Here is a 26,051-nt window from a genome sequence, read left to right on the forward strand (position 1 = left end):
ACTCATGCTTATTACATGCAGCACACACAGCTTCTTTTCGACATTCAGTGGCCCGTCTCAGCTGCCCCCAGTGTCAAGATGAGTAGGCGCTGGAGAACTGCTCATGGTGGTCACATCTCAGAAGGAAGCGCTATGTCAGAGGAAGTTTAGTTTGCTGCGAGGTAGAAGGTGGGCAGGTGAGCTTGCAGCATCCTGAAGGCAGACAGAGCAGTCCAGGGTGAGAGTATAGACCTGCCAGTGAGATACCTCCATCCGGGACCAATTCTGGGTTTGCTCAGAAGTGCTGACTAAAGTCTAGAGGACACAGAAATAGTTTGATAGGCTGTCAATGTGGTGCCCACTGGAAAGACACACAAACCAAACCTATCACCATAGCATTTTAAAATACTCATAATAGGGATCCCTGGGTGGCGCAGTGGTTTATCACCTGCCTTTGGCCCAGGGCGCGATCCTGGAGATCCGGGATCGAATCCCACATCGGGCTCCTGGTGCATGGAGCCTGCCTCTCCCTCTGCCTGTGTCTCTGCCTCTCTCTCTCTCTCTCTCTCTCTCTCTCTCTGTGACTATCATAAATAAATAAATTTAAAAAAAATTTTTTTAATAAAATAAAATAAAATACTCCTAATAAAATTCTTTTTTTTTTTTTAAATACTCCTAATAAAATTCTTAAACTTGTATTTGCCATAAGGTTGATGACATCTTTGCCTTTAGGACTAGTGGACCAAATCATCTATTTCTCATCTCCAAAAAAGGCACAGAAATTACACTCAAAATCACTTCACTACCTCTGTGCTTCCCTTGCATGATCGTTTCAGATTCAAGTCCACACGGAACTCCTTTCATTTGACTGATTTTTTTCCCCTTGATTTATTTTTAAAACAATATTTATCGGGTGTCTTTTCTGATTATAAAAGTAGTATACATTACTAAGATTTTGGAACACAAAGGGATGTCTGGTGAAGAAAGTCATAACCATGCATCCCATCTACTCAACCTAGCACTTCTCAGAGGAGTGACCCATGCCCATTCTGCCTTCTGCCTATAACTGTGACAGTGCCTTCTCTTTTTTTAAACTTTTTTTTTTAGCACTTGCTATATCTGATGTCCCTTTACTGATTTCATTTTCTAATTTCTGTTCTGAATATCCTGCTACCTTGTATTATCTTCTATATTGGAAAGGGTATATGAGGATGTGGTCTACATAAAAGGAACTAAATGTTATATTTTTTGATATCCAGAAAGTAGAAATGCATTTTTAAACATACATGCCAGTACGTGGGCTCAGCTGTATTGGTGGTGTATCATATTGGTATCCCTTATGAATGACCATGGCTACCATTCCATTCTGCACCAGTGTGTCTTTGCATGTAATGTCAGTACCTGGAAGCAACAGAGGTTGTTCATTGACATTGTATTATCTATCCAGGTATTCTGAGCACCAGCATAGAGTCTACATTTGAAACAAAGAAGGTTGAATGTGGATCAGCTCTAAGCAGAGAAAGGAGCCCTACTCCCCTCCTCCAGCTCATCAGCTGGTCCCAGGGACGTCCGTTTAGAAGCTTGGATGTAATCAACATTGCACATGCACGCATGTGCACACTCTCAGACGGGTCTCTGGCTTTAGTTTTGAAGTTTGATCTGATACCAGATTCATTGTGCACAAAAGCACTCTGATGAACGCTAAAGGGTTTAAAAGAAAGGGAAAATGTGGTACCTGCGTTTGCAAAGCAGAAGGGCCCCTCAACCAATAGTTTGTCTATCAGGCCTTCCTGGGGCCAAAAACAGCTATTTCTTAAACCCTGTTCTAATCCTAAAACCGCCTGTGCTCCCTACAGTCCTGAGGCCGCTTCTCTGAGCCTGTGTGTCCTGTGTGTGCCCTGGTGGTTCTGTGATGGTCCCTTGCTGGGCTCCACTCCCTCCCCCTCTCCCTAAGTCACCCCCAGGTCTCCCTAAGTCTTAGACATGTCTCTCTGAACCCTGTCTTCTCTCAGTTACCCCATCCACAACTCTTACCAGCATTGTTACTGTGAGTTTTCAGTATGTCCTGTCAGCTCACCCTTTTTGGTCTTCCAGTCCAAAGTGTGGCAGCCTTCCCCCAGCTGTGCCATGGATCCCTCTGTGGAGATGCAGGGGCAGAAGAAAAGGGGGTGGTTGGTTCCCTGGTACATGGTGGGTAGTGACAGGGACTGGTACAAATCGCCTCTATTTCCCTCAGTTTGCCCCAGCTCAGAACTCCGAGCAATGCTGATGCCGGCCCTGGAAGCCTGTCCCAAGACTAGGTGCTGCCTCTGTAGACTCCGAGGTCTTTCTGTGGGCGCAGCTAATCCAAGGGTTGCGCACCCCTTTTCACCACTTAGACTTACCCCAGGCTACTTTTTTATAGAGCGCGTGCGTCTCTGGTGACATCTTAGAATATTTCACACAGGGATCCCTGGGTGGCTCAGCGGTTTGGCGCCTGCCTTCAGCCCAGGACGTGATCCTGAAGTCCCAGGATCGAGTCCCGCGTCGGGCTCCCGGCATGGAGCCTGCTTCTCCCTCTGCCTGTGTCTGTGCCTCTCTCTGTATGTCTATCATGAATAAATAAATAAAATCTTTAAAAAAAAAATATTTCACACAGGCTTGGTTGGTAACCTGAGGTTGTCACCTGCAAACCTAGGAGCATTGTTGGGCACATATTTAGTGATGGACTGTTCCACGGAGGCAGGCAGACCAGTCCCGGGGGCTTTGGGTATTTTTGAGGAGGGAACCCAATGCCGAAAACCCAAAAGGCCACTGTATGATGATATCCAAATGCTCCCACCCTCGCAGTAGGGAACAGAAGAAGAAGGGGCAGCCCACCCACCCCTAGAGCTGTCCACCATCGCCAGGGAGCACGCGCATTCCTTTTTCGGGCCACATGCCCAGGGCCTGGGTCTGCTCTTATTCAGTTTCCATGCCGAAAAAAAGGACTTAATTCATTTGTAGACTTTGTTTCCCTTGTTTCTGCTTTTCCATTTCTTGTATTTTTTTTCTTTTCCTCCTGTTGTTCCTTTCTCACCTCTTATGCTTTTTGTCCTCTGCTTGTTTTTTATTTCACCTTCTCCCTGTCCCTCTCCACGTCCAAACTCCTCTTCCTCCTCCTCTTCCTCCTCTTCCTTTTTTGTCTCTCTTTGTCTCGTCCTCCTCCTCCTTTTCCTTGTTTGGTCCTTTTTGAAGTTGAGCCCAGTGGCGGGACTCCACGGCGTAGACCTCTCTCCTTCTGCCCTTGCTGTGTCCAGGAAGGTAACGTAAACCGCCCCCCCCCCCCCATCCCCACTGCCTCTCAGGGCTTGTAGCAACACTCATCAAACAGGGACCCGAAACCCAGCTGTTCCTCTCTTTTTCTCTGACACTTGATAGCCTTGCTATAAAATTCCATAAGTATGTGGCAGTTTCTTACAAGGTACAGTATCCCTTTGACTGTCTTGGGGGGGACTGGGGGACATAGGGGAAGCAGATGGTCTCTGGGAACAGGCCTTTGAGGCTGCAGCCGAACATCCTGTGATGCTGTGCCACCATTCATGGTTGGACCTTTCAGACTCCAATCTAGCAGATAGAGGGGCCAGGGACACAGGTGGGGAACCTCCTACTTGTGTGGCAGAGATTTGTATTGGTGGAGTCGAGGAATACTGTCCTTACAAAGACTGGTCTATATAAATGCCCCCAAGTTCTTTTCTAAAAAAAACAAAACAAAACAAAAAAAAACACTAAATGCAAACTTCTCTACCCTGTGTCTTGCTGAGTGTGTGTGTATTTTTTTTTTAAGTTTGTCTGATTTGAAGTCTGTTGTGATAAGATTGTTGTTGAAAAGGCATGTGGGAAAGGGAAAGGGAGTGTGTCATGACTAACCCTTGCTAACCTCTTAACTCTGCTCTTCATGGCGCTCACATGTGACTTTCACCCATCCCGCCATATATCTTTGCTCATCGGCTGTGAACAGTCTCTACCATAGCTCATGAGCAGTGTTCAGATGTCTCCCAGTGGAACTTGTCCTTGCACATGGGAGGTGGGAAGGAGGGAGAGCCTTCCCAGTGCATTCCCAGCTTGCTGCACTGGACAGCTTGCATGCCTCAGGGCTCCATCTTCCATGGCCATGTGGGCTCACTGTGCAGAGATGCTCAGGAAGGAATGCATGGAACTGAGCTATGGGCTGCTTTAAAAGCCAAAGGACCAAGTCTATTGGGTCGGGTAAGGAGAGCTTTTGTCCCCAGACACTCCAGCACTCCCCAGGGGCCGGCTTGGCTGGTCAGGAGGGAGTTGCTATCTTTCAGAGCAGGACTCAGGGACAGGACTTCACCTTAAAAGTGCAGCTGCTTGTGCACTCAGGCACAGTGCATACACTGACCCCTGCTTGTGTGAGTGCATTCACATCTGCCTCTCCAGAGTGTGGCCCCAGTTGAAAGACTAACTGGTGTGGGCCTCCTGCGTGTCAAGCAAACAACACAGCAGAAAGAGAGCTGTCTTTGAACAGTGTGCAAGGAGGTCAGTGGGAAGATAGGAGAACAGTGAATGAGGAGCTTGATAGAGGAGTGTTGTCCCACCTGAGGGTATATTCCAGATGTCTTTGAACAGTGTGCAAGGAGGTCAGGTGGGAAGATAGGAGAATAGTGAGTGAGGAGCTTGATAGAGGAGCGTTGTCCCACCTGACAGTATATTCCAGATGCTTTTGGGTCAGCCAAATGAGTCACAAAAATGGAAGGTACTTTGGAGGATCTCCCAGTCCAGTGCCTCTTAACCTGGGGCCCATGGGTGAACTTCAGGGAGCCCGTGAACACCCTGAAGTCCTATATAAAGTTATTGGATGTGTACACATGTATTTTTCTAAGAAGAGAGTCCCTAGATTTCCTGAGCTTCTCAGAATGGTTTGGAATCCAAAAATATTTCAGACCACTGGTACAGTCTGTCTTCTGCCTATGGCAGGATCCCGCTTTGGCCATGAGCTCCTTCGTGCTCCAGGGAAAAGGAGTGTGTTCTCTCCTTGGGGAGTTTGGTCCCTTGGAAAGTTCTTCCTCTGTCCTTCTGCTCAGTTAAGACCAGCAGGGACAGACTGCCCCCAATGGAGACTTAGTAGCACCAGCCCCAGAAACTGCTGCTGGGCTGGGCCAGAGCAGAGAGCCCTGCCTTACTGAACAGTCTCCAGGGTGTGCTGGTGCCCTCTGCCCTGGGTGAGAAACCTGGTAGCCGGCCTGGGGTGTACTGCAGGTACCACATGGTATTCATCTCCCTGATTGGGATCTAAAGAAATGAGGAGGCCTCCGTACCAGTGGCTCAGAGAGGGGCAGTAGCCCGGGAAAGAGCTGGGTCAGTGAGAATAACTTTAAGGGAAGGCTGACCGCAGTTTATCAGTTTGCATTTGCCGGACTCGAGACTGGTGTTCCCAAACAGTCCTAGTACCTAGCAAGTACCAGACAAATATGAAATGAGTGAAAAAAAGAAAAAAGGAGGGCAAAGCACTTAAAACATAGGAGGAGGAAACCACTGAGTGCGAGAGGCCAGATAGGCCGTGACCAGGTTCCCGGGGGCAGGGGTGCAGGCTGGGCCTGGGAAGGACAGGGGTAGAGTGCAGACTCTGTTAGGCTCGGGGCATGGTGCCCCCTTCCATGGCTGTAGGCAAACTTTGGACCTGGCTTGGGAGTGTTCCGGCAGCATCCTGCTCGGCTCTCTTTGCACATTTGCCCCTGTGTGATGACTCCTGCTGGCCGGGGTAGACAGCAAACACTTTCTGCGCCTGACACATCCTCTCTCTTGGCAGGCATGGGCAAGAAGGATGACCCCAAGCTGATGCAGGAGTGGTTCAAGTTGGTGCAAGAGAAGAATGCCATGGTGCGCTATGAGTCGGAGCTGATGATTTTGTGAGTGGCCTGAAGTCGGGGACCCAGCTGAGGGGGGCCTGCAGCTCAGTGCCTGTCACGGCAGGAGCACAGCTGCTTCCCAATTTAGGGGGTGGGGGACTGCGGTCCTTGAGTCATGTGCTTGTCTTTCTCTCTCCTCCCAGTGCCCGGGAGCTGGAACTGGAGGACCGGCAGAGCCGACTGCAGCAGGAGCTCCGGGAGCGGATGGCGGTGGAAGGTGAGGGGGCGGGCCCGAAGGGTGCCTGGGACAGCTGGGTGCAGGCCTGGCCCCGTAGACCTAATGTGTTCGGCTACTGCACAGATCACCTGAAGACTGAGGAGGAGCTGTCTGAGGAGAAGAAGATCTTGAACGAGATGCTGGAGGTGGTGGAGCAGAGAGATGCCCTCGTGGCCCTGCTTGAGGAGCAGCGACTCCGGGAGAAGGAGGAGGACAAAGACCTGGAGGCTGTCATGCTGTCCAAGGGCTTCAGCCTGAACTGGTCCTGAGCTCTCCCCACACTATGTACGGCTGCTCTGTGGCATCCACCTGACCCAGGCTGGGTTCTCCCCAGCCACCCGGATGAGAGATCTCAGAAAACCTGGCACCTCCTGGGAGTTTATACTGAAATGTCTATGTGCCTCTTGAACAGTGGGTCAAGTGTCTGTGCTGTGGGGAACCCCAGGTGAAGATGATGATCTGAGGTGGCGCGGCCTCTTTGGAAGAGGCCCACCCTGACTTCCTGCTCCAGAGAGAAAGGGGAATATGGAGCATCTGACATGTGATGTGGGAAGAAAGGAAACCTGCACGTTCCCTGCGGACACGTGGACATGCGGTGACTGTGCTCCTCCTTCCACAGGAGGAGAGAAGACAAGGAAGCTGCTCCCTCTCCGTCAGAACCACAGCCACTGGAGCACCCCTCCACAGAGCAGAAGGGGCAGCTGTCTTCACGCCTCTGGAAGCATTTATCCCGGGGAGGTGAGATGTGAGTCGAGACCTGGGAGAGGGACAGTGGCCCGAAGGTCAGTGCCTGCCCCAGCATCGCAGGGGGAGCTGAGAGTGGGCTGGCTCCTGAATTCATTATGCCAGCATGCAGGGCCCAATAGGGGTCTGCTCCCCACCCCCTGCACCACACACTGGACCCCTAGTGGCCAAACGCCCCAGGCCTCTCACTGGCCATGACCCGAGGCCTTTGGATCGCTGCATTCTGCTTCTAATTCACAACAATTCTGACACTGGAAAATACTGACTTTGGGGGACATAATGAGGCCCTACATTTCAAGCCCCCAGTTGACAGACAGGCATGACTGTTCAGCGCTTCACGTTGGGGCAGAAGATTATCTTTTCCCTTGACGTTTTTCCTGTGTTTGCACATTGAAAGGAAGCTGTCAGCCTGGCAAGATGTTCAGCCGCTTCGGACCCTTTATGTCAATTAACTTATTTTTTTAATACTTGAAGTAACTTCGTTTTTATATCTTTATTAGAGACACTGATCTCTTGGCACGTGGTGTTAGAGTGATGGAGGCGTCGACCACATCCTCCCACACAGTCCCATCCTGTACTGACTGAATGCCGGTCCATCCATCTATTTATTAGCCATCTTCATTGTGCTGCTGCCCCCGTTGGCATCAGGGAGCAGCTGAGACCCTCACATGGGTTCTCAGTCCTCGCTCTTCTGCCCGTACCTGTTCCCTGCGCCCGGCCCCTCGTCCTTCACCAGTTCACTCTCACTGTAGCACCAGACTCTTGTGTCTGTCTGCACCGTCCATTTGCTGAGGGTACATTTCAGCACCGTGTGAGGCCAGGCCAGAGGGCACAGGTGCCACCCGCCTCTCCCTTGAACCCTGGCTCGCAGAACCCTTTCTTTTCCCCCTCTCTCTGTTTCAGTGCCAGGCTTTCACCTCCTGCAGCACATTTATTAGAGGTAAGCGTTTTTCCAGGCTGGCGGCGTTTGCTGGGACCTTGTAATCCATCTGGCTGGTGAGAACGCCCCCAGCCCAGCTTCAGACCCAAGAAGGTAGAGACGCACATGTTACAGCAAGGATTAGAATTCAGGTTGGTCCCGCACAGTTGGCCCCACCCCGAACCTCCTCTGCACCCAGATTTCTTGGGGAGGCAGGGGACCTCGAGCACTCTATGACTAGTTCCTTGAGCCAAACTGCTCATTTCCTCTAGTTCAGCCAGAGGCTGACATTGTACGGCCTACAGAGTCACAGTCTGAGAAGATCTGGTGGGCCAGGGCTTATCCATGCACAGAACTGACACACAGTCAGCCCGGGGAGGGTTCCTGTCAGTGCCAGGCCAACCCAGAAGGGCCCTCTGGCAGACTTCCGGTGGAGAGGGGCCAGTGTAGGGCGGACAGAGGCCTGGCAAGCTCTTCAAGGTGGCCTGGGTCCACTGTCCATGCTGACGTGGGGCTTCCATGGGCGCCCACACCACCCCTTAGCTTGAACATTCATTCTTATTACAAAGGAGCAAAGAACTTGTCTTACTCTTCACTTTGTCCAAAGCTGCCGTCTCTCTCCTGTGGAAGCCCAAGAGGTGTGCCTTGAGCTCTGACTTCACTTCCTGTTTTCTGATCAGGCAGACAGTCCATGTTTACTCTCTTTCTTAAAAAGGCAAGAAGAGGGTATTCTGGATGCTCTCTTTAAACATCAGCCCTCCAGTAAATTTGGACTTGAGACAGGCTCATTGCCTGTGTGGCCTTGCCCCTAACCCTCTTGAAGGCTACTTGAATCCACCGTAGCTAGGAATGCCCCAGGAGACCGCCTCCATCCCTCACAGCTCCTGCTGACCCTGGAACAAGGAAGCCCCGCCCGAAGTGGCGGGTAGGGGATATGGCTGCACTGGTCCGCTGTGCGCAGCCTGAGGAGGCAGGAGCAGCACACAGACTATCCGCCCTTGCTGCTGGCCAGTACCAGTCGGCCTTCAGCCACCCCTGCATCCTCGCAAAGCACACACTGCTGCCTGCAGTTATTAGAAAGGAGACTGAAGACCCTGCAGAGAAGCTTCCAGAATCCACAGGCCTCCAACATGTTCCCAGTTCTCCACTCTTCATGGTGTTAGGACTTCAGGCTGTAACAACAGTGCATCTTTCTGTTAAAGCTCTCATTTTATGACCACTAGTTTGCAGTTGATTTGAGTACCCTGGTGACATGCTGCATGAAGTGTTTTCCAGCTCTGGAAATGCGTGCTGCTCCAGGAGAGTTTTCTCCCCGAGATTTAAGTCCCCTTGAAGGCAGGGGACACAGGACATGAAGTGCCAGAGCTTGAGTGAGCCTAGATAACAGGGATGGTACGGCAGGCAACCAGTTCAGCCTCACCAGTGGGAAGGCAGCAGGCACCCCCAGTCCTGAGTCTCAGGGGCTCCCTGCCCAGGAGGTCTGGGCCTTTTGCCCCAGAAACCATCTTCCAATTGCTTTTGACCAGCAATGATAGACTATTCTTTATCCTTTCAAAAGAGAAAAGATTTTTTTAGTGGGGCAGAAAGGAGAGTTCAAAGAAAAAAATTTGAAAGGAGGTAATAACTGAGCTGCACAGGGGAATGGGCCATTTTCTGTGCAATAAAAGTTTTTCAAAGAAATACAGAGTGTATTTCTTAAGTCATTTTACCAGACTTGTCCATGAGGCGAGATGCACTTCCACATTCCAGCACCTGCCATTTCCAGGTAGATGGTGTCCACGCAAATCATTTATGCTTCTGGCATATATGTGGGTGTGTGCACAAGCTTATTTAAAGAACACAACTTTTTTTTTTTTTTTTTTAATTTGTGCTTTATTTTTTTTTTTTTCTTTTTTAAAGTCCTTCTTATTATCCTAGTTCAGCCATCAACTGCTGTCACTGGAGAAAATGCCTAAAACCACTTAGCATGATAGCAGCTTATTCTTCAAAACCAAGCCTCGATGCCCTCTTGAAGAGAAGCGGCATGTCCTCTGAAAGAGAGGTTCTTCAAATCCAAGTGAGCCTGTGGTCCTGGTAGCCTTCTGTGCCTGCAGCCCTCTGCCCTTTGACCTGCAAGCCCAGTGGCCAGGGTCTGCAGCCTCCAGGCCCAAATCACTGAGCTGTGTCAGTTTCCACAAGGACATTCAGCATAGGGTTTTGGAGAGATGATATCACCTTATTTTGAACTGGATCGTCCCCAAGAGATTGAAGGGAATAATCCTGGCCAGCTCTTCTCTCTTTGCTATAAGAAACCTCTTTGGCTTGTGTCCAAATGGAGACATATTCCAGCTCTTTCCTTCTCCCATGGTGTGATGATTTGTCACCGCCCTCAGAACTAATCCCAAGGGCACAGTGCTTCCCTCCAGTGCAGTAAGGGCAGCAGGGAGAGAAACAATGGCACTGGATGGGTGGAGGTGGGTCGTGCCCAGCCAACAGGTCACTGCCACGGAAGCTGGTTCCCAGAGCCTTGAAAGGCTTATTGCCACCTACCCCCAGAAAGAAGAAAGGGGCCTCTCTGACACAGAGATGGACATCTTAGGTAAAATATACATATAACTAGCTTGAGGGAATGTTCTTTGGCAATGGTGCATGCCTGCTGGGAAGGATGAGTTGGTAGTCACCTGTGCTGGTCTCAGCCACCTTTTGTTCTTCAAGGGGGGCTTGCTGGGATTTGAGCTGGATAAAAGCAGGATTTGGCCACAATTCACAGCAGCCCCAGGCAGTAGGAAATGCGGATTGCTGTTTTTAGGCAGGTAACCAGGAAGGTAGACTGCCCAAGCCCCCATGTAAGCACCACCTCAGGAGCACATACCCCCTTCCTTCCAAGAAACTACCTTGTCTTACAGCTCTGACATCCCTTCTGAACCCTAAAATCTTCCTGGTCTCTTCGTAGGGGTCAGAGTGAAAAATGGTAAGCAGAGAATGTGCTGTTTTACTTTACATGAGCTGGCCAGCCTGGCCCACTCACGGAGACGCCCTCATCTTGTATTACCTGCTCAGGAGATCACCCTTCCGACAATGCTCAGTGAAGAGGGTATGAAGCCATCATCTCAGGTGGATTATTCCCACACAGAAATGTCAGCCCAGGGGCCAGAGCAGGGCCTCATGCACTAAACCATGGAGCCTGCTAGGCAGGGTTCCCGGGGTCATAAAAGCCTTTCACGGACACTCCCAATGGACCACCTGTTGCTGCTGAACTTCACCGGGTAACTTCTGGTGAGAGCCCCATGACTGTGTCCCCTGCCCTGAGGTCATCTTGTAGGAGGGGCAGAAACGGGGAAGCCACAATCCTGGTTCCTGTGGGTAGGTCCTGTGTGCCAGCCACCTCTTAGCAGCCACCTGCTACCAAGACAAATGTGGAAGAGGAGACAGCATCCCATGATGCATGCACATTTGTGCACTTGGGCACACACACACACAAGCATCTTCCATTCATAGCGTGGCCTTTCTGAAGCAGAATGGACTTCTAGCTAGCTCTAAAGTAGGCTGAACCTAAGAGGGCCCAACTGCGTGGCAGTCGAGGCTCCAGGCCAAGGCAGGATCCGAGTTGAGGATCTTGTGCCAATGAACAGCCTGGTGTGTGGAAGACTACAGTTGGATGGAATGGTCTCCAAAGTAGGCAGATAGACCAGCCCCCCGGATCCAGGACAGGGGTCATCTGGAGTGCCCAATGCAAGTGTGGGGCTGCCTCCTGCAACCCATGAAATGAGAATGAAGCTGCAGGTGTCCATGTCCACACGTGCGAGAGTGGGAAGGGAAGGGAGTCGGACGTTCAGGCATGAAGCTCATCCCTGCTCTTCCCTGACTTTGGAGGAAGCCTTAAGCAAATCACTTACTTAGTCTGTGCATTAACCAACCCACAGGATTGTGGGGGGGCAGGATGTCCAAGGGTTTGAGATTCTGAATCAGGGCCTTTGTAGATGGACAGACATCCTTCATGATGGTAACTAATGTTCACCTTGAAGAAACCTGGGGAGGACTGAGGGAAGCCGGTCCCAGCACCTTTAAGGGCTGGCTGCCAGCTACCTAGGTTCATCGCACATCTATCTGGTGAGCCAGCGGAGTTGTGCATTTATTTTTAATTACTTAAAATGCTGGGCTGAATCTTGTTTCCTCTCAGGAACTTAACTTACTCAACACAGGTTGCTGTAGATAGGCAATGTGCCCAGAACCTCAGATGGGTGGCTGCTGGGTGCTTGCCTGAGGCCAGGTGATGCTGAGCTTGAGTCAGCACTCAGTGCCTTACTGGGAACAAACCAGCACCCTCAGCTCAAGAGAACAGCCCCATCTTTTCCCTCCTGCCCCATTCCACAGCCACCAGCCACCTTCATCTTAAGGCAGCTCCAGCACACCCGCTCTCCCAACAGTGGCTCCCAGCATATGCCCTGGGTCTCTGGGCCTCCAGAGTCATTATCAGGGATATGGGATTCGTGCAAGTGAAAGCTAGTATGTATCAGTGTTACGATGCTGATCAAGAGCCAGAAGAGGGATCCCTGGGTGGCGCAGCAGTTTGGCACCTGCCTTTGGCCCAGGGCGCGATCCTGGAGACCCGGGATCGAATCCCACGTCGGGCTCCCGGTGCCTGGAGCCTGCTTCTCCCTCTGCCTGTGTCTCTGCCTGTCTCTCTCTCTGTGACTATCATAAATAAATAAAAATTAAAAAAAAAAAAGAGCCAGAAGAGCAAGGGTTCACTTAACACCCGAGACAACTGGGACACCAAAGTGACAGGAAAGCATGAGTTTTTCTGGGTAGAGAAGCCCGGATGAATACCCAGGGTAAGGCAATGAGGCCTTCAGGCTGTCTCCCCAAGAGTTCAGATGCCAGGTCTTTCCTGTGGGCAGGAAAAAAAAAAAGGAAGCATCTGACAGCCAACAACCCCTTCCCCAGATGCATTTTATTTAACATTTTTTAAGAATGCTTTTAAGGACTTAAGTACCATTTTAAGATGCAACCAGGGCCGGACTTACTTGGTACCAGCCTTCATATTGGGACAATACTGTTTCTGGCCCTAGTCATTAATGTTTTAGGTCTCCATCACATTGTTCTCAAAGCCACCTATAACAGTCTAGGCGGGGAGGCAGGAGGGGCTGGCACGGAGGGTCGTGCCTGAGGCTGGAAGGTGCTGGCCCTGGGTCAGCACCTGGTGCCTTATACCAGTTTGGGAACAAACCAACACAAGTCGGGAGGACACCCTGCTCTTTTCCCTGCTGCCTCATGTACAGCCCAGGGGGTCAGAGCTGGTAGAGAGGCAGTGACCCCAGAGTGTCTCTTCTGAATAAATCACCCCAATGTGGCCTTGGACCCTGTTCCTGGAAGATGCAGAGAGCAGCCCCGGGACCCTGCCAAGTTCTCCTGGGTGAAGATAGAATTGGAAGAAGCATCAAGAAAAGACAAATTTTCCGAGACGCTGTGCCTGAGGAGAGTGGGTAGAGGGATGTGGCCACTGCCGACCGCAGGGACGGACATGGAAATGTAACACGGGCTCACGCCTGTGTGTGGGAAGAGCCCCGCCCGCCCTGTCGATGAATGTCGTGTCATTAGTGGAAAGGAAAGAGGGAAACAGATAGTGACTTTCCTTCGGCGTGGGTGTGGTGGTGCACATTACCCTCCGGCTGTTTGCACCCTCCTGTGGCCAACAACCAAAATAAAGCCAGTCGTTATTTTGTTCTTCTGTGTGGAAGATGATCATTTCTCCCCTCAAGCAAATTCACACCCTCACAGGGGCTGGGATGTGCCCATGAAACCAAGGGCTCCGGGGACGCGTTCTCTCCCTGCGGGGCCAGGACACTGCCCACCCAGCCCGGCCCGTGGCAGGGCCTGTGTCCACAAGGGTGGGTGAGCCATGGTGCTGCTTGTTGCAGCCGACCCCCCGCCCTGCTCCAAGCTTTCCCCCTGCCCCCCACAGCTTTGTTTGGATGGGAAAAGAACCCAGCTAGGAGAATATTCCTGCCTGTTCCCCTTTATATTACTGTGTATTTTGAAAAAAAAAAAAAAAAAAAGAGCAAGCAGAAAAATTGTCTTTCTGCCTGAGCTGAGGACCTGCTCCCCCCCCCCCCCTGCCCCGCTGCATCTCTTGCTTTTTTGTCTCTGGGTGAACGGGAAGTTTTGCTTCAGTACAGCTGTGGGTGGCGGTGCTCATGGAGGAAGGGCATCTCTGCTGTTGGAGAAGGTAAGATGAGAGGGTCTTAAGGGCAATAAAAAGAGGACATGGACTCAAAGCCTAGCTCTGTGATCGGGGGATGAAAAACCAGGAACATGATGATGTCAAGCCAGGACTGTGGCAAGGAGACAGACGTCGATGGGTTGACCCAGGAACAGAACCGACTGGATGGCTCTGAATAGAGTGTAGCCCCCAGAGCCCTTCGGAGGGCGGCGGGGGGTGGGGGAGGGCCAGGGCCTCTCCCAGAGGCATCTGGCAGCCTGGCCCCCATGCCCACCCTGCCTGGGGAGTATGCACATTCTGCCCCTATCTGGGCAGGAGTTGGAGAGCTGGGGCTCCCGGCTGGCACAGTGGGCAGCATAAAACTCTTGATCTCCAGGTTGTAAGTTCAAGCCCCATGTTGGGTGTAGGGATTACTTATAAATAAAATCTTTAAAAAAAAAAGAAAAAAATAGAAGAGTTGGAAGCCAGTGAAGTGGCTTAGCGCTTAAGACAGGTGGAAGCAACAGAACAGTGTCGGCCCCCTCAGACCTCCTGCCCCAAGCGCCGTTCTTACTTCTTCCTGGAGAGGAATTCTCGAAAGACCTAGGAGAAACAGAGAGACACAAGCACTCTCCGTGGATTGGCCATGATAGCAGGAAGTAGGGACAGCTTCATGCTCCTGTCCAGCAGGCTAGTGGCCGAGAGAGACACTGACAAGCCCCCCTCCAGCTGAGCTGGGGACGGTGCCCTGAATCTGGCCACCAAGGAGTGCTCACACTAAACAGATGTGTTTGGGCCTTCACCGGCTGGGAACTGACCTTGGCTTTGAGAGCTAGGCCCCAAGTCAGCCACACAGCAAACCTTGTCTGCTGTGCACCCTCTGAGCAGCGCCATGGATATGCTCGGTGCCATGGATTTGGATGGGTCCACTGTTTGGTTTTTTAAGATTTCTTTTTTATTACTATTCATTTGATACAGAGACACAGAGAGAGAGAGCATGAGCAGGGAAGAGGGAGAAGCAGACTCCCTGAGGAGCAGGGAGCCTGATTCAGGGTTTGATCCCAGGACCCTAACATCATGACCTGAGCTGAAAGCAGAGGCTTAACCTGCAGAGCCACCCAGGCAGCCCAGGATAGGTCCACTGCTGAAACATTTCCCATCCTTTTTTCCCTCCAAGCCAATAGAGTGCCCCCCCACCCCCTCCCTTTTCCCTTCTGCTCTAAAAGAAGGACCATCCCAGGTGTCTGACCCCCTTCTCTCCCCCACCTCCAGCCAAGAGAAGTTTCTTTATTGGAGGCCACTTGGCTGTGTGAAATGAGTTACTGGCTCAGCTTGGCCACTACCTGGCTGGCTGACCTTGGACATGGCTCCCCAAACCTGTTTTCTACCCTTGAAAGGAGAAAGTAACATTCACTCTCTGACCTGTAAAGTGGTTGTGGGGCTGAAAAGAGATCAGAGACGTTGAGTGCTCTGAGTCGTGGGGTCACTGTGCCTGTCTCTCCATGGCTGCTGGGTCACACGGTCACACGCTAGTCACCAGAGCCACGCACAGGCAGAGGCTGAACCCAGACCCACAGGCAGACACACCTATGTCCCCGGAGGCAGAGGAGCAGCTCTTGCCCTTGCGCCTGTGACAGGAACAGGCAGCTGCTGCTCAGGAAATCAGTGATGACACCCAAAGCTCAGTGCAGTGTCGTAGGAAAGGAAGTCACAGGGTTGGTTGGATGGAGGGAAATCCAACAGAGGAATAAAGAGCCAGAAACTTCATGTGATGTGAGGCAGGTGTCTCCTTGCCTTCATGATTCAAACCCAGGCCCGGCTCTGGTGTGCATGAAGCCATGAGTCACCACCCTCTCCTCAAGGAATGCAGAATTCTTTTTTTTTTTTTTTAATATTTTATGTATTCATGGGTGACACAGAGAGAGAGAGAGGCAGAGGGAGAAGCAGGCTCCATGCAGGGAGCCGGACATGGGACTTAATCCCAGGTCTCCAGAATCAGGCCCTGGGCTGAAAGTGGCACTAAACCACTGAGCCACCCGGACTGCCCAGGAACGCAGAATTCCACATACAGCCACATGGCATCCTTAACCTGTGTGTCTCTAAGCAGAATTCTGGACATTGATTTTCCCTCTTTTCTCCACATCCCTCCCCTCTGACAAACTGCTGTGTAAAACATGCAACCCAGTCATGGCCAGGTCCCTGCCCCCGGGCCACCTCAGGATCCCCCACGCCTCCCTGTGGCCTGGTACAATTTAGCCAACACCCAATATTCCTGGATTTTCTAGCCCCTTGGGCCTAGGGAGGCAGCCCCCAGAAAGCCACTCTGCTAGAATTCCCTGAATGGAACTGACTCGATAGAAAGTTCCAAAGGAAAGGCTGCTGAAGTGATACTGGAAATCCCAGACTTTCTTAGCCCAGTGCAGGCACTGAGTCAAAGCTGGACCAGAGCCCACATCTCCCAGCATCCCCCAGACCACACCTGCTCACACATACCAGGCAGGGCAAGAAAAACACCAGATGTCATCCAGCTCTGACAGCTCACTGTGTGTAGTCACAGGTATGAACATCAACTGCGGCCCATGGGCCCTGGGCCTGGAGACAGCCTTCTTTCCCCCTTGCCTCTAGCAGGTGTTTGGTTTCCTCTCCCTAGACCCTCCTGCCTTTCTTTTTTTTTTTTTTTTTTTTTTTTAAGATTTTATTTATTCATTCATGAGAGACACAGAGAGGCAGAGACACAGGCAGAGGGAGAAGCAGGCTCCATGCAGGGAGCCCAATGTGGGACTCGATCCCGGGTCTCCAGGATCCTGCCCTGCGCGGAAGGCGGCGCTGAGCCACCTGGGCCGCCCCCCTCCTGCCTTTCAAACCCCCATGTCTTTCCTGGCCCAGAGCCTAGACTCTGTGTTGGTGGGAAAGCTCTTGGATGTTTTCCTTCCCAGGCATCTTGTCCTGGCTCCTGGCCCTGTGTACATACTTCCGAGGAGCGGGGAGTCATGCCTCCATGTGAACCGCTGTTCCTGCCCCCCACACTTCAGCTCCCCTTGGGCCTCTCACACTGGCCTCTCTAACAGCACCGTAACCCAATGTTTGTTCCTGTGTGTTGGTCCAGGGCCCACCCAAGATGGGAAGCCCCTGGCCTGGCACTTCTTTGGGATCCCACAGTGGAGTCCTGAGTCGGGCACAGAGTGGAAGCTCTGAGGTACTTACTCAGGTCTGAAGGGTTCTGAGGTATCAGGAGACAAGCCGTGGTGTTCTTCTACCCTCTGTTAGCCTGGCTGTTGGTTTTGAAAGCTTTGGACGGCTCATGTCCCCCCAGCCTCGACTCCTATTACAGAGTGAGTGGTTAGGGATAACTAGATATGTGCATGCTACTCTGCGCAGGGCCAGGTCCCCATCTTCCCTGCCACACTAGAAGCTACACATTCATACCCCTTTCCCACTCCAGATCTCTGTTGTCACATTCTGTTCCTAAGGATGGAAAGAGCCTTGACTTCATGAATTTGGAGTCAGCTGGGTGCATCACAGCTGTTGGCTTTCATGAACATTGCAGGCTTGTGGAAACTCTGAGTCTAAGATTGGCACATCTGGAGAGGTTGGGTGTGGGGGTGCTTATGGGAAGTGGTCACCAGAAGGTAGAGCGTAAGCCCATCTGCCCTGGAGCCCCCACCCCATGTGGGCTTATCTCTGGGGGAAGTCAGAGGCTTGGCCTCCTGCAGTTTGAAGGAACAAGATGCCATCAAAGCAGGAGCAAGAAACGACCTAGCCAACATACACATATACAATATACCAGGTACCTGGGACCAAATGCAACCGGGCAGCCACAGGCCTGTGCTCTCAGAGCTCAGTTGACAAGGCTCAGGGCATTGGCCTGCTACCTTCTTCATCCTTTCAGTCTCCCAGGGCCAGGCACCCATGGCCCCCTGAGAGCCCAGAGGCAATACTGAGCAGCAATCCTGCCGGGAAATTAGAGGCACCTGGAGAAGTTCATTACGGATTCCGGGCCTGGGGGGTGCAAGCAACTAAGGCACTGATAGGGAGGGGCCATGGAGGCAGCTGGGGATGTGACAAGGGAGGGAAGGGGGTGGGGGTATGAGTAGGCAGTCCCTCTCCTAGCCTTCCTTCCCCTTTGTGCCCCTTCAGGAGCCCCAGCTGTCAAGCTCCTGCTCCCCGAACCACCTCCCTCCACCTTGGCCTTGATTCCCAGCCAATCACCTGCAGCTGCACAGAGATGCTCGGGAGCCTCTGCAGGGACACCAAGGAATAAGTGCAATGGCAACCGTTTACTGAGAACTCACTACTGTGCCAGACACCAGCCCAAGACTTTTCTATATCCCATATATTTAAAATACAACTTTGAGGCAGGTATTCTCACTTTCCTTTATAGATAAAAAATAGGTAATCAGCAAGCTTGCTCTGGGGCCTGAGCTCAGGGAGAGCCACTAGCCGGCTTTCTTGGGGTGGCCACTAGTCCCCCTGCTTTCAAGCCCGGGAATGCTAACACCTTCACACTTAGGTTTCTGTGTGTCCTGAGAGCTTTCCTTGCTCATTCTGACTTTATACCTGATCAGTAGCTGTTCCCCTTCCTTTCCGTTACATAAGCAGGGATTAGGGCACCAAGCCGGTACCACTCACTGTGTGTAGAGGCAGTATTACCCCTTTTCTTGATGAGCCTCAGAGCAATCAGGTTATCTAGGGCCACAGAGCTGGGGAGGAACAGAGCTGAGAGAACAAGCTGCAAAGGCTGCATCCTAAACCCCGGGGATAAAGGCCTGCTGACCTCCCTCCGGCCACCCTGGGTGGCCTGCCCTGACCCCTCCAGTCCACAGGGCCCCTCTTCCCTCCAAATGCCCCAGCGCCCCTGGTTCGAGGCACACGCTGCATCAACGCATCCACCTGTTCTGAGCGCTCACTGCTGAGCCCTGTGTCTGTGCAAAGTGTGCTACTGAGCTAAGCTGGTGGCCCCTTCCAACTCCCGAGCCTGGCCTCTTCTCACTTTCCTCTCCCCAGCACTCTCCTTCCTGACTTTCCGTCAAAACCTGTCCTCTAGGATGCCTCAGAAACTCTCTTACATTTTTACAAAGAATAAAAATACATGGGGCGCCTGGCTGGCTCTGCGGGTAGAACATGCGACTTTGATCTCAGGGTCGTGAGTTCAAGGCCTCACATTGGGTTTAGAGATGACTTAAAAACAAAATCTTTGGAGCACCTGGATGGCTCAGCCAGTTGAGAAGCCGACCTGGTTTCAGCTCAGGTCACCATCTCAGGGTTGTAAATTGGGCTCCACACTCCGTGGGGAGTCTGCTGAAGGATCCTCCTTCTCCCTCTCCCTCTGCCCCTCCCCTACGCTAGCTCACTCACTCACTCATGCTCTCTCTCTAATAAATAAGTCTTTACAAAATAATTTAAAAATCTTTAAAACAAAGAAGAAAAAAACAACACATGAATGTGAAAACAACCTTGAAAAAGAAGCATAGGGGGATTGCCTGAACTGTAGTATGACCTACTTTGAAGCCATAACAATGAAAACCATGCGGTATGGCTGGAAGGACAAGCAGACGGATGGTGGGTGCCCCAGAAGGAGCAATCAGAGGGACCATGGAAACTCAGGTCATGATTAAGGAGGCCCCATGAATCTACAGGAAAGATGAATTGTTTCACAAGTGGTGTTTGGAAAGAAACTTGGCTCACCATATAGAGAAAATGAAAACAGTCTCCTTTGTAACACTACATATATAAATGTAGACTTGAGGTGAATTAAAGACCAAAATTCACAAAAAAACCCTGCAAATTTATAGACTAGAAAAAATGTAGGAGAAATCTTTAACCTATAGAGAAAGGACTTCTTTCCCCCCAGTTTTGTTTTTTAAGATTTTATTCATCCATTCATGAGAGACACAGAGAGAGAGAGAGAGAGACAGAGACACAGGCAGAGGGAGAAGCAGGCCCCATACAGGGAGCCCGGTGCGGGACTCCACCTGTGACCCCGGGGTCACGCCCTGCGCCGAAGGCAGGCGCTCAACTGCTGAGCCTCCTAGGCGGCCCAGGTTTGTAGGTTTTGACTCCCTCACGCCCATTATCACGGTACCAGCCACATAATTGGCCCCAAGAAACACTTGCCCACCATTGGGGAAAAATTTATGGGTAAAGATACCCTTTTCGTGCTATTCCTTTGTCCTCTACTCCTAGGTGACCTCCGGTGAAGTCCCCGGCTCTCTGTTAAGGTCCCCAGTACTTTCTGTTCAACCTGGAAAGAGCCAGGGAGTTGTCTCCCACACAAACCAGCCATGCAGTGCAGGTTTTCCCTCTAAGAGCTTGTGGTCTTTGAAGTGTGATCTGAGAGGCCAAGCGTTTCTCCCTCCCTTCACCGGTGCCCACGATGTAACCGCGAGAGATTCATTCACCTGCACTCACTACGTCACGTGCCCGACACCCTTTTTAGAGGCTTTTCCCTGAGCAGCAAAGAACACTGCTACAGGAAATCGAATGGCTCCTCCAGGAAGCTCTGAGACCTGAGACCCAAGAATCTGCCTCCATGCCTGCCCTGCTTCAGCATCAGCTGCTTTTAGCACTGTGGCTTTCAAACATTTTATTTTTTTAAAGATTTTATTTATTTATTTATTCATGAGAGACCCAGAGAGAGAGGCAGCGACACAGGCAGAGGGAGAAGCAGGCCCCATGCAGGGAGCCCGATGTGGGACTGGATCCCAGCATTCTGGGATCACGTCCTGGGCCAAAGGCAGGCGCTCATCCACTGAGCCACTCAGGTGCCCCTTAAATTGGATTGTTTATGAGTGTTTGTTTTTTGTGTTTTGGGGGGGTTTTGCTATTGAGTTGTATGAGTTCTTTATATATTTTGGATATTGACCCCTTATCAGATATAAGATTTGCAATTATTCTCTCTCTGTAGGTCACCTTTTCATTTTGTTGATGATTTCCTTTACTGTGCAGAAGATTTTCAGTGTGATGGAGTCCCACTTGCATGGTTTTGTTTGTTTTGTTTTGTTTTGCTTTTGTTGCCTTTATTTTTGGTGTCAGATACAAAAAGTCATTGCCAGGATCAACGTGAAGGAGCTTACTCTATATGTTTTCTTCCAGGAATTTTATGATATCAAGTCTTACATTCAAGTGTTTAAATCCATTTTTAGTCGACTTTTGTGCATGGGCTGATAGGGGTGTATTTTCATTCTCTTGCATGTGGAAATCCAGTTTTCCCTATACTTCATATTCCCTGCACTTTTTATTATCTTTTCCTCATTGAGTATTCTTGGCTCCTTTGTTGAAAATCAATTGATTACATGTGTGTGCATTTATTTCTGGGATCACTATTCTGTTCCACTGATGTATGTGTATTTATGCAAGTACCACATGGTTTTGATCACTATACATTCGTCATATAGTTTGAAATCAGAAAGCATGATAACTCTAGCTTTGCTCTTCTTTCTCAGGATTGCTTTGGCTATTCGGGTCTTTTGTGGTTCCATACAAATTTTAGGATTGTTTTTTCTATTTCTACAAAAGATGCCATTTTTGATAGAGATTTTGATTGAGATTTGATAGAATTTCGATAGCAATTGCATTGAATTTGTAGATTGCTTTGGGTAGCATGGCCATTTTAACAAAACTGATTTTTCTAATCCATGACCATAGAATAACTTTCCATTTATTCGGAATGTGCTTTCTTTCAATGTTCTATAGTTTTCAGTATATAGATCTTCTACCTCCTTGGTTAAATTTATTTCTAAGTATTTTACCCAATATTTTTACATTCTCAAAATGTAAAAAATAAAACCACAAATCTATAAAATAGAATAAATAAAGGAGAATATCTTTGTGACCTGTGGAGAAAAGGCATTTTTGAGTTATGCTTCAAAAGCAAAGACTATAAAAGGACGAAATGGATGAATCTGAGAAGTGTGCTTAATGCAGGATATGTGGACAGAGTTAACAGACCAAGAACAGATTGGAAGAAGATATTTATAATGTCTAAAACCAGTAAAGGGCCTAGCATCTAGAATATCTGAGGAACTCCTGCAAACTAATAAGAAAAAGACAAGGGACACCTGGTTGAGTGTCTGGCTTCGGCATAGGGCATGATCCCAGTCTGGGGATCAAGTCCCACATTGGGTTCCCTGCAAGGAGCCTGCTTCTCTCTCTGCCTGTGTCTCTGCCTCTCTCTCTGGGTCTCTCATGAATAAATAAATAAATTCTTAAAAAAAAAAAAAAGAAAGAAAGAAAAGGAAAAGACCCACAAGGGATATGTGGGCAAAGGAGCTAAACAGGTAAATTACCAAGGAGCATGGCCAGACAATGGTGTGTGCTCCCGTGCTCTGATCACATTTGCTCTTTCTGGGCACACGCTCTGTATTTTCTGGCTTCTTCCTCTGTAGCGATGCTGACATCATGACACAGGCACTCTCATAGGGGATATGAGTGGGAAGGCTGTGTGGCCTCTGCTCTGAGCCAGTTAGGAGTGAGCTCTGCACTCTATGCCTCTGCATCTTTGCCACTACAAGTGAAGAATTTGTGACAGCAGGGACCCTAGATGGAAAGCCGCTTGGATCCTAGCATCACCTTTTTGCACCAAAGGTGTCTCAAGAATTTTTTCTTGGCTGTGGGCTCTGGACCTCACCCCACCAAACCTCACCTATATTCCAAAACTGCATCAGTGGGATACAGGCTCCTGTCCATTTCTCCTCTCACAGGCATTCTTTGCTCTGGAGCTCCCTACCGGGATGGCTGTGACCTTCTCAGATCTGCTTCTAACGTCTGTCCAGTTCTTTCTCCCCTGTTTCCTTTTACAGGGCTCAGGCCTGCATTGTGATCTGAAGGTTTTCCCTGTCAAAGCTGGCTTCTTCCTCTCTCTCTCTCACAGACATTTTCTCCCTTGAAAAAAGTCTTGCTGCCCAGTTTTAGTGTCTGCTCACTAGAAGATACAAATTGATACTTCTATCCTGAACAAGGATGCTCAGACTCACTGCTTATCATGGAAATGGAAAAACAAAATAACAATGAGATATTATTTTGCATCTATTAGGCTGGCAAAATTAGCAACCTAGATCATGCAAGGTGTTGGTGAGGATGGAGGGATACAAGAGCAACAGACCCTGCTGGTGGGAATGCAGAGTGGGCGCCGCTGGGGAGAGTGACCTCTAGTACTTGGTCAAGTTACCCTTGCACCCACCCTCTGACCAGTAGTTCTGTTCCCAGGTAGCTCTCTAAAAAATATTCTCATCCATAGATACCTGGGTGGCTCAACTATTGAGCGTCTGCCTTGGCCTCAGGTTGTGATCCTGGAGCCCCGGGATGGAGTCCCACATCGGGCTCCCTGCATGGAGCCTGCTTCTCCTTCTGCCTGTGTCTCTGCCTCTCTCTTTGTGTCTCTCATGAATAAATAAATAAAATCTTAAAAAAATTTTCATTTACGCTCATAGGGACCATAGTTGAGGATGTTCCTTTGAGTGTTATTTGTCATGGCAGCAAGTTGGAAGCAATCTGGAGTTTTCATATATGGGGGAGCAGATGGGCAAAGTGCAGGGGCGCACAGTGGAGCACGCTGTGGCACTTAGAAGTGACACACATAGCAACACAGAGGAATCCTGAAAATACAGTACTGAGTGAAGAAAAAAATAAAATGAGATCTCTCATAATATGTACAAAACAAGAATATACTTTTTTTTATGAGACTTTATACAAACAAATGTTTATGATACATATATCACAAAGGCTGCCTCTGAGAGGCAGGTGAAGGGGAAAGGGGAAAAAGAGAGAAGAAATAAATGAGAAACAAGACAGGAGATGGACTGATGATGACTGTACTAAGAATAAGGCAGCATGATTTATCCAGGGCAGTGCACTTGAGACTTTTAAAAAAGAAACATAAAAGAAAAATATTCTTTATAAATTTAAATTTAAATTCAACTTAATTAACATATACTGTATTAGTAGTTTCAGGGGTAGAATTTAATGATTCTTCAGGTGCATATAACACCAAGTGCTCATCACATCCCCTCCTTAATGCCTGTCACCCAATTACACCACCCTCCCACCCCCTACCACTTCAGCAACCCTCAGTTTGTTTCCTAGAGTTCAGAGTCTCTTATGGTTTGTTTCCCTCTCAGTTTCCATCTTATTTTATTTTTCCTTCCCTTCCTCTATGTTTATCTATTTTGTTTCTTAAATTCCACATATGAGTGAAATCACATAGTATTTGTTTTTCAAGTTTACATAGTTAGCATGTCATTAGCTAGAGATCTGCTTTTTTTTTTTAAGATTTTATTTATTTATTCATGAGAGACACAGAGAGAGAGAAAGAGAGAGGCAGAGACACAGGCAGAGACACAGGTAGAGGGAGAAGCAGGCTCTATGCAGGGAGCCCGACGTGAGACTCAATCCCAGGACCCCAGGACCCTAGGATCTGAGCCAACGGCAAGCCGCTCAACCACTGAGCTACCCAGGCATCCCATGTCTTCCTCTCTGATTCCACAGGAGTTGGGAGCAGATGTTATTTTGCTATTTGGTTCATCTTCCCCAAACCAGTTTTCAACCCCAAGTTATCTTAACACAAGAACACCTTGAGGATCTGGATGTGATAGCCAGTAACCTCAATTTTCCAGACTCAGCTTTAAAAATGAAACAGTGTAAATGGGGCTCTGAACAGAGCTGTCAGCAAGCCACTCCCTACCAGGGTTGTGACCACACACAGGCTTGTGTGGGTATCTGAAGCTGGAGGGGCCCAGGGCTGGGCTCAGTTTTCTGGTGAGCCTGGATCTGGATGTATGATCTGGCCCAGGGCTAGAGCCTAGAAAGGTCAGGTCATAACAGGAATTAAGGGAGGCCCAATGCCACTCTGCCAGTTGATTGTCACCTAGTCTGTCAGAAATAGACAGTGAGGAGGGTCTTAAGGAACCCAGGCCTGAGAAGGGTAAGCTTTGCCCTTGACCTTGGAGCAAGATAATAACATAGTTTTGGATACAGGTGAGGTCTGGAGCCCAGAGCCAAGAAAGAATTCTTGAGATGTCTTTGGTGCAAAAAAGGTGGTTTTATTAAAGTCCAGGGACAGGACCTGTGGACAGGAAGAGCTGCTGCCCTGGGGTGATGAGTGGCTGATTATATACCTGGGAGTCAGGAGTAAGGAAAAAGGGAGATTTTCAAAAGAATTTCATATGCTAAAGAGGACCTACCAGGTATGAGAGGCTTTTTTTTTTTTTTTTTTTTTATTCATGAGAGACACAGAAGGAGAGAGAGGCAGAGACACAGGCAGAGGGAGAAGCAGGCTCCATGCAGGAAGCCTGATGTGGGACTCGAACCTGGATCCCAGGGTCACGCCCTGGGCCAAAGGCAGCCGCTCAACGCTAGGCCCCCCGGGGGTCCCCACATCTACCTTTGTAAATAGAGTATATCTCCAAAACACTCACATTCTGAGGGACTGGGAGGTTAGAGCTTCAACCTATGAAATCAAGGAGGACACAGTTCAGCCAATAACAGTGGCTTTCAGAAAGAATCCTATTCAAACAGCCTTGCTTCAGGATGTCTTTGAAAACACCACCCTCTTTCGGGGGCAATAAAGGGAACTTAGAAGGGGGGCTGTTTTTTGCGGAAGCAGCAGTGAGAAGCCTCAGGGAAAATGAATCTGAGATCAATGCCCTTTTAGCCCAAACCTCACTGGGTGTTGTGTTGGGGGCTTTTTGTTTTGTTTTGTTTTAGATTTTATTTATTTATTTATTTATTTATTTATTTATTTATTTATTTAAATTTATTTATGTTAGTCCTACAGAGAGAGAGAGAGAGAGGCAAAGACACAGACAGAGGGAGAAGCAGGCTCCATGCACCAGGAGCCTGACGTGGGATCCGATCCCGGGTCTCCAGGATCGCGCCCTGGGCCAGAGGCAGGCGCCAAACCGCTGCGCCACCCAGGGATCCCTTTATTTATTTATTTATTTATTTATTTGAGAGAGAGAGAGAGAAAGAGAGAGGGAGAGCGCATGCGCAGGAGGAGGGGGAGGGGACCAGGAGGGGGTGGGAGAAGCAGGCTCCCCGCAGGGCAGGAGGCCGGACTCAGAGGGGGCTCCATCCCTTGGGGCTCTATCCCAGAGGCAAGGAATTTGGGGACTGCATGGCCTAGAT

General features: G+C 49.8%; 1 protein-coding gene across 21 annotated transcripts in view; it reads left to right on the forward strand.

Annotated features, from left to right (window-relative positions):
• Positions 1-13,456, forward strand: part of MICAL3 (microtubule associated monooxygenase, calponin and LIM domain containing 3) — a 195,957-nt gene extending 182,501 nt beyond the window's left edge. For 15 of the 21 annotated variants that reach the window (XM_038576206.1, XM_038576205.1, XM_038576210.1 and 12 more), the window contains 4 exons: positions 3,196-3,261; positions 5,771-5,870; positions 6,014-6,087; positions 6,172-13,456. In XM_038576206.1, the coding sequence (XP_038432134.1) occupies positions 3,196-3,261; positions 5,771-5,870; positions 6,014-6,087; positions 6,172-6,356 (425 nt within the window). In that variant the 3' untranslated portion in view covers positions 6,357-13,456. Of the gene's footprint in view, positions 1-1,426; positions 3,175-3,195; positions 3,262-5,770; positions 5,871-6,013; positions 6,088-6,171 lie in introns of those variants that run through there. The other 6 variants (XM_038576209.1, XM_038576212.1, XM_038576215.1 and 3 more) reach the window with 3 other exon arrangements.
• Positions 13,457-26,051: the final 12,595 nt, after the last annotated feature.

The sequence above is a fragment of the Canis lupus genome, chromosome 27 (genome assembly GCF_011100685.1).
Source record: "Canis lupus familiaris isolate Mischka breed German Shepherd chromosome 27, alternate assembly UU_Cfam_GSD_1.0, whole genome shotgun sequence".
NCBI classification, from domain to species: domain Eukaryota; kingdom Metazoa; phylum Chordata; class Mammalia; order Carnivora; family Canidae; genus Canis; species Canis lupus.